Source organism: Schistocerca americana, chromosome 8 (assembly GCF_021461395.2).
Source record: "Schistocerca americana isolate TAMUIC-IGC-003095 chromosome 8, iqSchAmer2.1, whole genome shotgun sequence".
NCBI lineage: Eukaryota > Metazoa > Arthropoda > Insecta > Orthoptera > Acrididae > Schistocerca > Schistocerca americana.
This window is the reverse complement of record NC_060126.1, coordinates 307249635-307262788: the sequence shown is the minus strand read 5'-3', so window position 1 is coordinate 307262788 and position 13154 is coordinate 307249635. Positions and strand designations below refer to the sequence as shown.

Genomic DNA, 13154 nt, shown 5'->3' with positions numbered 1-13154 from the left:
ACATTTGAAAAGGTTGTGTTCAAGCATCTCCTTAAGCATCTGACTGCAAATAATATATTGTCCAAGTCACAGTTTGTATTTCTGAAGGGTTCTGATACAGAGAAAGCTATTTACACTTACAGTGAGAATGTACTTAATTCATTAGGTTATAAATTAGAGGCTACTGGCATTTTCGGTGACCTGTCAAAAGCCTTTGACTGGTGAACCACAGCATTCTCTTAAGTAAATTAGATTATTATGCTGTCACCAGCAATAGTGCGAAATGGTTTGAGTCTACAGTAAACAAAGGATGTCGTTGTGAAATACCTATGCAGTAAGCAATCAGTCTTCATCTGACTGGGAATTAATTACATGTGATGTTCCTCAAGGTTACATTGTGGGTCCACTGCTTTTTCCTGTGCACGTTAATGACCTCTCATCTGTTACAATGCCAGATGCTAAGTTTGTTTTGTTTGCAGATGATACAACCATTACAAGAAGTAACAAGTCAGGTATGGGTTTAGAAATAGTTGCTAATCAAATTTTTGCTGACATTAATAAGTAGTTTAAAGCTAATTCGCCGTCATTAAACTTTGAGAAGACACACTATATGCAGTTCAGAACCTGTAAGAGATTTCCTAACATGAGTATAACATATGAATACATGCAGATCGAAGAGGCTGACAGTGTTAAATTTCTGGGATTACAACTCGATAATAAATTCAGTTGGGAAGGGCATACCACAGAATTGCTTTAGTCCCTAAACAAGTCTGTATTTGCTGTGAGAATGATGTCAGGTGTAGGAGATATACTTTGATTACTTTCATTCTATTATGTCATATGGGGTCATATTCTGGGGCAACTCATCAAACTGAGCAAAAGTTTTTAGGGTGCAAAAGCATGTGATAAGAATCATTTGTTGTGTAAATATTAGCTGTTCCTATTTCGACTATCTCCTGACAAATGATCAGGGTAGTAAGTATTATATTCAAATGTTTTATGTTATACTTTCTGACATATTCCACACCCACAAGAATCATCCCAGTTTTTGGGTGTATGGAACAAAAACTGAATCCAGTCCAATTTAAAGAATAATTGACTGGATTTTAGAAAATCTGAGTAGTTGTAAACAAATAGGTAATAGTTGTTTATCAGTGCATTTACTCCAAATGACGTGTTTTGGACTCAGCCCATCTCAGATTTCCTGGTGTAAACAATATAACAAACAATTAGTTACAAATTTTTTAATACACCAAATGTTAACAAGAAAGCATAAAACTGAACTAAGTTCCAAAACCAATACATACCATTTCATAGCAAAATTAACTTTAACAACTTGTTCTTCACTCATACATTCACAAAACAAAAGGTATTACATATCATTTAAACTTGGAGAATGGGAATGTTGGTTGTGAGATGGACTGTGAAAAATTGCCACTTCAGTGCATTCACACTTGCCAGGTAAACCAGGCGGAACAAGAGGGCACTGCCTTATTTGGCATTGTGGCTGAGCATATGTTGATATGTTTTTTTTAATTAAAACATTAACAAATAACATCTAAATGTACACATTGTGTGCCTGCACATAGGCATATTCAAACACACATCAGAGTGGTACAAAATACAAGAAAATACATTAATACAAAATTATATAAAAAATATTTTGTCATGGAAAGACATGACTTGTGGAAGATTACAAAAGGTTTTGTTTAGATTTGCAATTGCACTTCTTGACTATTTGTCAAACACAAAATCTTAAGATAAAAATATTAAACAGATAACACATCATAATTACAAAAGGACTTGTTTTGATTTATCTGTGCACTTCCTAACTAACATGGTATTCACTAACCACTGTAGGGCACAAAAGAAAAGTAAATACAGGGAAAGGTAACCACCCAATTTCAGAAAAGTGGTTACAAAAGTTATAATAGTTTTCACATAACTCTCACAAAAAAATCATCAAAATGACTAAAAAACCATTTCCTAGCACTATTGATCTGCTGCTAATTGATTAGTAGTTCTGCAGCCACTTGACTGAGTGCTTGTATTTCCAATCACTCCAAGATGTCCAAATTATTTCGCTACATCTCTATGCACAGAATTGTCATGCTACTTTCTAATTCTGCCAGTTAAATGGAAACCTAATGCACTGCTGTTGCTCATGTATCTAGGTACTTTAAACCTTGTTTTGAACTCTTGCCCAGTTTGTCCCGTGTAAAAACATTCACATGATCAGCACTTTATTTTATATACTATCGGCTTATAAAACTTATTTTGCATGGGTTCCAGACTGTGCCTTAACAGCTTCCCCAAATTATTAACCATTTGGAATCCTACCTGAACATTAAACTTCTTGTACAAATTTGCAATCTTTTGTGAAAATGGTCCAAGATATGTTAACATGATGTCTTTTACTTCTTCCCAATGTTCCATACAGTTGCCCTGATTTCCTTAATTATTGCATCCTTGTCCAAATCAAATTTTGCTAACCTGTGGAACATAGATACAAAAAACGGCCTTTTTTGGTTTTCAAGATGACAAAATCTATTGGGATGATAAGGTCTCATGCTATTGGGTTCCAAAAATTACCTTTGCAGGTCATGTGAATGTTTTTACACGGCACAAATAGGGAGAGAGTTCAAGACAAGGTTTAAAGAATTTGGGCATGTGAGGAACAGTACTGCATTAGGTTTCCACTTAAAAGATAAAATCCCTACACTAGTAGAATTAAAAAGTAGCATGACAATTCTGCACACAGAGAGGAAGGGGAACAATCTGGGCATCATGGAGGAATTGGAAATACATGCATCCAGTCAAGTAGCTGCAGAACTGCTAATCAATGAGCAAACCAGTAGTGGTGGGAAATAGTTTTTTAGTCTGTTTGTTGATTGTTGTGAGAGCCATGTAAAAACTATGATAACTTTTGTAACCACTTCTTTTCTGAAGTTGAGTATGCAAACAACCACCTTTCCATTTACTGTTGATTTACTTATTGTGCCCTACAGTGTTTAGTGAGTGCCATGTTAGTTAGGTTCATCAATTCTTCAGGAGGAAAATGTCTTCAGTTTCCATGTTTGATATTTAGTAAGCAAGTGCACTATCAAATCAAAACAAGCTCTTTTGTAATTATGACTTGTTATCTTTTTAATATCTTTATCTTAAGATTTCATGTTTGATGAATAGTCAAGAAGTATAATTGCAAATCTAAATAAATCCATTTGTAATCTTCCACAAGTCATATCTTTCCAAGACAAAATATTTTTTCTACAATTTTGTAATGCATTTTCTTGTATTTTGCGTCACTGCAATGTGTGTTTTAATGAGCTTATTTGCAGGCACACAAAATGTATGTTTGTTTGTTATCAGTTACTGTTTTAATTTCAAGTAAACATATCAGCAATTGCACAGCTGCAGTGCCTTAAGGTGGTGCCTTCTTGCACTGCATGGTTTACCTTGCAAGTACAAATGCACTGAAGTAGCAATTTTTCAAAGTCCTTCTCACGACCATTCCCACCTCCAAGTTTAAATTATATGTAACACCTTTTGGTTCATGAATGTATGAGTAAGGAACAATCTGTTAAAGTTATTTTTGCTGTGAAATGGTACTGATTTTGACAGTTTGATTTTGCACTTCCTTGTTAACATTTGGTGTTTTTTAAAAAAAAATGTATAACTCATTATTTGTTACATTGTTTACATCAGGAAATCTTATGTTAGGCAGAGCCCAAACCAAAAACAACTAGTACCTTTTTGTTTGCTACTACTCAGCTTTTCCAAAATCTGGTCAAGTATATTAATGATAATGGTCGCATACCTCTACCAGCAGTTTCAGGCCAACATACGTGTAATGAAGTAGTAACAGTGTTTTTAAATGATGTTGATTGTAGTTAGTTCCAACTTCCTATCCTAATAACTACATGTATTTATCTGACTCTAAAACTGGAAATTGTCCTCCAGGGATTTTAGTATGTAAGAACAGGCTGGAGTACTCACCCTGAATGATTGCTGCCAGCAACATAAGCTGTATGTCCAGGTCTATCCTGTCGTGGACGTGTGGATACCCTAACTGCAGGCATCTGGCAGCCCCCTGACTCTTCAGACACATCACTGTCACCCAGATCACTGCTGCCGTCACTGTCACTGTCAACAATGGACTGTTGTTGATCCACATCTACTGTTAATGTGTTAGAATCCGGTGGTCTAGATGGACTTCTTGAGCAGGCAGCTGAAATTCCTGACATCTGCAACTCCAGTGTTGACCCTAGACATTGATTGCTCTGATTATTTGGAGAAAAGTTCAGCACAGTAATGTTCTTATGTAGGTAACAGAATCTATTAATATGCCCAGAAAAACTATTTAGGCACTTGTGTCCTATCATCATAAAAACATTCTTATATATTCTCTCTCCCTCTCTCTCTCTCTCTCTCTCTCTCTCTCTCTCTCTCTCTGTGTGTGTGTGTGTGTGTGTGTGTGTGTGTGTGTGTGTGTGTGTGTGTGTGTGTGTGTGTGTGCGCGCGCATAGGAGTGTGCGCGTGCATGCCTGTGTGTGTTTATTTGAGCTATTTATCGTGGGACAGTCCCTGGATGAATAAATAAATAATTAAAAATCTAAGGACATGTAAAGTCATATGAAAAATAAAACCATTAAATGTTTATTGTAAGCCATACTTATTTATTAGGTTTTTTTAAAGATATTTTCTTATTCAACAAGCTTCAAAAATCTGACCTGTGGAAGCTTTCTGTTTTCTGTAATTGACAACTTTCTTACTGAAATAAGTTAGGCTTGAAGTCAAGCTGCAAACCTGATCACAGATTTCTCTTCCAATCCATTTATAAAGAAAGTACCCTAAACTGATGTGAACACTAGGGCATTTTTTTTATGTCTCGTCTTTGGTTTACACCTGGGATGCACAGACCATGGCCCACATATCGCATGCAGCCCACCACTGATCTGATAGTGGCCCACACCTCACTATTCATTCTTGTAATTTTTTATTTTTTTTACTCATCTTTTATTCCATCTTGAAATGGAAAGAGTGGGTCCTTGTATAACTTATTTCTTTTGAGCCCAGTCTAGCTGGCACTGGGGCAGGGGGATCCCAAATTAGAGTAATGAGTTGTCTCAAGGCACAATAGTCACAGTAAGAGGTTGTGGCCTGCAGTATTTACGAGTCTGTTCACCCCTAGTTTACCCAGTTCCTCTGTGACACCATGCAGCTGTCTCAATAATTTGATCAGTCTATGATTGCAACTCAGAGTTCCTCAAGATTTGCAAAGCATTTACCAGAAATATATTTCTTCAATGCATGGAAGAATTATTGCAGTTCATTTATGTGTCCCCAATTTCTCTAAGCCTAAAAACATCTTTTCTCCCTTATAAAATATTCAGTATCAGTACTGGTCACTGATTGCATCATCTACATATACACTCTGCAAACCACTGTGAACTGCATGGCAGATAACTGTACACTTAATATTTTCTTAGACACAATGATAGAAAATATTTTACTCATTACTTGGTATTGGCTACCAATGGCAAAAATCAGAACTATAAACAGAAAAGAAAAGAATATAACAATATTGTGAAAGGAATAGTTGCTACTCACCATATGTCGGAGATGCCGAGTTGCAGACTCTGCATCTCCGCTATATGGTGAGTAGCAACTACCCTTTTCATAATATTGTTACATTCCATCTTGGATTTTCCATTGTTTGAAAAGAAAATAATATCTATTTTTCTTCACCAATTTACAAAAATAAAACAAAAAACAAAAATTAATTTTCAAACTGACTGAAAGTAGTGCAAGATGATCACTACATAATGCTCTGTAAGACTGGATAAAATGGAGGGAGCTCAGGATATATGAGGTCTTTTACCCTACTCCTTTTGCATTGATGCATGACATTTGATTAAGACTTCCCTTTTAATTAAAAGATATTTTTAACAGGAAGTTTGTAGTCAATGAAAGTATTCACAAAAAAACTGTCCTAAATGGTTTAAAAACAAATTGTATATAAAATGTGTTAAATATCAAAATTACTAGCTAAAAACTCAAGGCAAAAATTGTATGGTGTAAACCATTATCAAACTTTTAAAAAAACAAGAAGTTACTGAGCAATACCAAGCACCATTTTGCGACAGCATCGTGGTACCCTGTTAATGGCATTTTTGTTTGTTAGTTATTTTTTGTTTTGTAACATCAGCATTTTTTAAATTATTTTTCTTGAGAGCATCAAATAAACAACTGAAATTTAAAGGGTTCTGAATAATATGATTTTGACATAATCAAAATTTTATGTTATTTGGATTATGAAAGAGACATGCTCAACAAAAGTATTTAAAAAATTAATTCTTTTTGTTTAAAAACAACATTACATACAATAGCTGTAACTTTTTTTCTAAATTGAGTACATACACTCCTCTGAAAATTGGTAACTTTTTCTAGTTGATGTTTTAGGATGTTCAATAACAGCAAGCATTTGAGGTATGGGAACCAGGCTGATATCCTCTCATAATGTCAAACAGAAAGATTGGGATACAATACTTGGATCATTCTCATGATGACTATGCGAAGCACCTTGTCACCAATACAGAAGGAACAAAGACAGTTGGCTTGCATACAGACCCTGGATGCCCAAATGGAAGACCAAGAACACTGTCTGCAAAGTGCCAGCCATTGAGATACAGCCTGGGAGGCTTGGTATCTCTTTTTATTCCTGTATGGAAAGTGGGACTACCAGAAAAGGTGTTAAATCATTACTTTTGGCAGTAGCTTATGCTTTCACAGCACTCACCAAATCTGAGAGGACCACTCTACAACTGAGAAAGAGTGCCTTGCAGTTGTTTGTGCTACCAACAAGTTTTGGCCATATTTATTAGGCAAATTCTCTATGCTGGCTGACTAGTTTGAAGGATCAGCCAGGTTGACTTGTGATACAGTTACTGAGGCATCAGGAGTACAATGTCATAGTGGTATACAAAAATTGAGTAAATGTAAGGAAGCAGACTGCCTTTCAAAGAAATCTTTAGCAGAACACAGCAGTGTGGATGAAATCTCAGTTATTGGTGTATTAAATATCATTGCTGTATTAAATGACCTCACTGCTGAACAGAGGGGAGATCAAGTATTGTTGAAAACCACAGAACCTTGAAGAATGAGGAACAAACCAAAGGAGAATTCCAATTTATAAGCAGAACACTGCATACAAGGAACTATGGTCTGATGGGGTGGATATGGTTGGTTGCTCCTCATTAGACCTCATCTACAGCTAGCAATCCTGAAGTTTTTCCATAACTCTCCAACATCTGATCACCTGAGATTCATGAAAACTCTAGCCAGAATACAACACAGGTATCCCTGACCAGGGTCCCTTCTCCATCTCCACCATAAATCTTATGTTTCAATGGAAACTGCTCATTTCTGTCATGCAGATTAAAACCATATTGTCAGCATATCTGAAAAAGCAGGATGGGCAGAAGGTACCACTATTCAATGCTCATTCTTCAAAATCCTCCATGAAAAAATTAGCTATGGCTGGTGAACCCGTGGTGGTTGTGTTACTTATTTCATATAATTTCCGCTGCACAAAAAATACTCAGTCTTTGGAACGCTCAGAATAATTTTAAGATTTCAGGAGAGAGATTGCACCCAATAGTCTTAATGTTTCTTCTATTGGTACTTTTGTAAACAGGGAGACCCACATGAAGACTGATCATGATTTCACTTGGGCCTATCATAATCTTCTTGATTAGATACACAGGAATGTGAGAATCTTTATATGGTGCCCAGAGTGGCTGACTGTAAGTGCCAGTAATTTAGATAAATACTTTGCCACCTGATCTGAATGTGGGAGAGCAGATAGCACTCATCCCATGTGGAGTTACTGGTCCTCCATTGGGCACTTCCCCAAGTGGCGGATAGGGGAACATTATCCAGATATGGATGATACCAGGGAAATAAAATACCTGGGGCAGACCAAAACCAGCAGGTATGGGGGCCAATGGCTTGGAAGGTATGGGGGCCAATGGCTTGGAAGGAAGGCACAGGAGCCTGGATCTGCAAAGGCTAAGGATGTTCCCCTGAAAATGGAACCAGCTACCTGGTGTACTGTAAGGTGCAACCCCTCAAATGGTTGGGTGGAAGATTAACAATCTTCCCCTGTAAAAATCACTTCTTGTGAATGCTAACAAAGGAATAAGCCAGACACATATTTTGATGCAAACAAAAGAAGGATAAGAGATATGTACATAGGAACAAAAAATGTGCAGAGCCTATACAAAGCTGGAGCCTTATGGCAGCTGCTAATTCAAGTAAATACCTATGGTATAAAGCTATTGGCTCTCCAGGAAATTAGGTGGAAGGGAAGTGACATAATGGACTCAGGAAATTCCACTATCTTCTATAGTGGCAGGGGGACAAATACCTTTGGTACAGGTTTTGTGGTCAATAAAGGACTGGCACGTGCTGTAAAGTGCTTTGAATCAATGAATGGATGTCCATATTAAGATTAAGGGGAAAATTTTTCAACATACAAGTTATTAATATTCATGCACCCACAGAGGAAGCAGATGAACAACAGAAGGAAATGTTTCATAGCACGATAGAGCAGTCAAATGATCAGGCTCCTAAACATGATGTTAAGATCCTAATGTAAAACTTGAATGCAAAAATAGGAAAAGAAGAGGCTTATCAGCCAACCATAGGAAGACATAGCCTCCATGAAATATCAAATGACAATGGAGTTAGGGTCGTAGATTTTGCTATAAGTAAAAACATGACTATCAGCATAACATATTTTCCACACAAAAAGATACACAAGGAAACGGATGTCACCAGATCGACAAACTAGAAATCAGTTAGACCATATATTGATTGATCAGAGGCACAGATCAGACATAATGGATTCTAGGAGCCAACACGGAGCTGACTGCAATTCAGACCATCATCTAGCGAGGATTAAGTACAGGCAAAGGATCTCATTATTGAGTAAATTGAAAGGCCACAAACAGAAGAGTTTTGACATTAGGAAAGTAAAGTTAGAAGAAATACGGAGAGCATATCCGACAAAAATAGAAGAGGGCATTAAGAATGGTACCGACACATCAAATGAACATATAGAAATAACGTGGAAATAATGTAAGACTGCAATCCTTGAACCAGCTGGGGAGGTTTTGGAATACGTAAGGGCTCAAAGGAATGCAGATTGGTTTGATGAAGAATGTATGAGTAGAACTGAGGAATGTAACATAGCACAAATGGAATTATTTCAGAGAAGCACTAGAGCAAATCTGAATGAATATAATGAGAAGCACTGTGTAGCTAACAGGGTTGCAGAAATAAGAAAAGAGCACTAGAAAGAAAAAAATTGGAAGAAATTGAACAGCTAGCAGAAGAGAAGCAAGTACATGAAATGTACCAAAAGATTAAAAAAAGGAAAGGCTGGGTTTCAAGCCAGAACAAATATGTGTAGAAATAAATAAGGGGATTGGATAAGGGAGAGTAATCAAATACTTGACAGATGGGCAGAATACTTCCATGAGTTGCTGAATCCAGACGTAGAAGGATTAGAACAAGAAGAAATGGTGGAAATAACTTCTTACGGACCAGAGGTCTTAACACCAGAACCCACACTGGAGGAAGTGATACAAGCCATTAAGACCTTAAAAAATAATAAGGCACCTGGAGAAGATCAAATCCAGGCAGAACTTCTCAAATACGGTGGGGAAGCATTGTGGAAAGCAATACATAAAGTAATAATGAGTGTCTGGCAGGAGGAGAGCGTGCCAAAGGAGTGGAAAATGGCTATTATGTGCCCCGTACATAACAAAGGAGATAAATTAAACTGCCAGAATTACCTAGGAATATTCCTGCTAAATACTACATATACAGTGTTTTCCAAGGTTCTAACTAGGAGGCTTACTCCCTATGTGGAAGAGAGAATTGGAGACCATCAGAGTGGCTCTAGAAGAAATAGGTCAACAACTGACCAAATATTCACATTACACATACTACTTGAAAAATGTTATGAACATCAAATAAACATACATCACCTTTATACCAATTTTAAAAAAGCCTATGATGGTATCTCAAGAGTGGCATTGCGGAATGTGATGGAAGAGGCTGGAATACCTAAGAAGCTCATTAAACTTACTATGTTGGTCCTCAGTGAAACCAACTGTATAGTAATAATACAGGGCGACATCTCCAGAGAAGTGGAAGTGAAGAAGGGTCTGAGACAGGGTGACAGTACCTCCTCACTGCTATTCAACCTCTGCCTAGAAACAGTCATAAGTCAGATACAGTTCAATAGAGGAGGAACAATTTTTAACTGTTCACTGCAGTACATAGCCTACACAGATAATGATGCATTACTCGCACGAAACACTACTGTGCTGGCTGATGCCTATCAACAACTGGAAAGAGGTACAAGGGAACTTGGCCTGATAGTCAATGTCAAGAATACTAAATATATGGCAATAACCAACCAGTGAAACCTACCAAATCCACAGGATAGCAAAAGGAGTTTGAAAGGGTGAGAGACTTCAAGTACCTCGGATCAAGTATAACAGAGACAAATGACATCAGCAGCAAGGTGAAAGCTAGAACAGCAACAAGCAATAGATGCTACTTTGCCACACTATCCATACTTAGGAGCTCACTTCTATCATGAAAATCAAAAATCCTCAGTTTCAAAACAATTATAAGACCAGTTGCTATGTTTGGTGCTGAGATGTGGACCATGGCTGCAAATGAGGAAAGGATTCTTAGCATTTGGCAGAGAAAGGTTCTGCATAAAATATACAGCCCAATAAATGATCAATAAGGTTGGCACATCCATACAAATGCAAAATTAGAACAACTTTTTGAAGAACCTGACATTGTCACAACCGTTAAAATAAGAACACTGCAATGGGCAGGACATATGGTAAGATTGGAGGAAGATAGAACATGTAAGAAGATTTTTGATAGCTGGAGGCAGATGATGCAGATGGAAGGGACATTCCAGAAAGAAATGGAATTGAAGAAGACATGAAAAAGCTAGGTTCAAGGATGGAGATGGAAAGCCATGGACCAGATAGAATGGCAGGATATTGTGATGAAGACCAAGGCCCGTCAAGGGCTGTGGAGCTGAGGAGTAAGTAAGTAAGGTAGGATTCACAATTGGTCTAAGTGATAATCCATCTTTGGATATTTTAGGCAGACCATGCAACCTGGATAAAATAGTTGCTCTCAGCCTCAAACCCTTCACAGGTTCATTAGAGAGGCAATAGGTGTGTAATAGCTGTGTGTAATAGCTCCCTTGTCTGCCTGCTTACTGCTGAAGCTCACATCTCATTTAAGAATCTGGTGAGTCCAATGACTGATAACAGCCTATTAAATAAACACAAGATTATGTTTGAACATAAGAGAATTGTGGCCTCTGCTTTGAACTTTGAACTGTTGGGAGAAGCAGTGGTAATTAAACTCCGTAATAACAACTTCAATAGAGACACAAATTATGCACTTAGTGATGCATGGAGGTGTGCACTTGATAAATAAATAGCACACAGGAAGATTTCTCATAGTCTGCCACCCAGTGTGAGTGATGGCACTGCAAACAGTGCTGGATAGAGTACACAAACATAATCTATGGACGTAGAGGGTGCCACCTTAATAGGTGCCATCTCCATGATGTCATCAAGATGTAATCCAGCCAATCACATGGAGTCCTTTAGATATAAGTGGAAGCCTCAGCAGTTTCATGGCAGTCAGACATAGCCCCTGATGGTGACGGTCACTAAAAGCTTAGGATTTTATCCAAATTTTATGCAGCAATCTTACCAAGAACTTTTTATCTGCTGATAAGTAAAGACTAGGGGATGTGGATATAACTGGAGAGTATTAGCTTTCCATTTTAGCATTTTCAAAAATTTCAGGAGACAATAAAAAACTTTGAGTTTTGCTGATGACATTGTGCAGCTCATGTGAAAGAGAAATGTGGAAGGGGAAATGGGTAGATCAAAAGCTAATGAGGAAGCACTGAATCAAATTCAGGAAAAAAAAAAAAAATTGTGACGCAATTTGACTACAAGAAGGGATCAATTGATAGGCCACATCCTGAGGCATGAAGGAATCATGAGTTGACAATGTAGGGGTAATAATATAATGGGAGACCACAGGATGAATGCAGTAAGCAGTTTCTAATGCAGAAGTTATTTAGAGATGAAGGGACTTGCACTGTATAGAATAGCATGGACAGCTACAGCAAACCAATCTTCAGAATGAAGACTGCCACAACAACATATATACTGTAAGGGAATCATTCAGAAAGTAAAAAATAGATTGGACAAAAAAGCATCACAACCAGTACCACAGGAATATTGTTCAACACCACATAGATTATGTTGCTATGAGTCACATGGCAAGGGAATGCAGATGACTTAATACACAGTACACTAACTGCAACAATATTGAAAATCCTATTTTATTTACAGTTATAAATGTTTGTACGATTCTTCCGTAATTCACACAGTAATAATTCAGCATATACATGTCACTATATCACTGAATAAAATAATTTTATTCTTATAATTACAAAAATAAAACTTGACAATAGTAAGTTAACAAAGAAATGTCAAAAAGAACAAACAGAAAATGGTAAAATTAGGATAGTAGACAAAAGAACACTATCCACATATTTAATTATTATCAAAAGCTGATGCTGCCCACACTGCCATGCGGTGCTACATCTACATCTATACTCCACAAGCCAGCTTACAGTTTGTGCTAGAGGGTACTTTGTGTTCCACTGTCACTTCCTTGTTTTCCTGTTCCAGTTATGGAGCGGACATATGTGCAGGTATCTATAACACACCCTTCAGCCCGCTGTGGTGTAAAGTGTTTTAGTGCCTGGTACTTTCTGAGGGCTAATTTGCTAAGTGAGGGTGACACTGGGGTTGAGTGACCAGTCCAACTGCTGGGCTGGTTTGAAGTCACTGATGTGGAGCCCCAGGTTTCCTGCCATTGTGCAGGGGTGTCTGGTGTGAGCAAATGAGTAACAGTGGGCACTCTATAGCAGTCCTGAGCATCACATGCAAGTCTATTTTAAGGTCCTTCTGGATGAAATCTTTCTGGTTTCTATAGTGGGATGCTGGTGAAGGGCATAGTGTAGAGATTTGGAATTTGAATTG

The 13154-nt window shown here is 37.4% G+C and overlaps 1 protein-coding gene across 1 annotated transcript in view; it reads right to left on the bottom strand.

Moving 5' to 3' along the window:
• The window catches only part of LOC124545787 (SANT and BTB domain regulator of class switch recombination), a 133005-nt gene that overhangs the window by 18715 nt on the left and 101136 nt on the right, over positions 1 to 13154 (bottom strand). The window contains exon 9 of the mRNA XM_047124734.1: positions 3976 to 4243. Coding sequence (XP_046980690.1) covers positions 3976 to 4243 — 268 coding nt within the window. The remainder of the gene's footprint in view (positions 1 to 3975; positions 4244 to 13154) is intronic.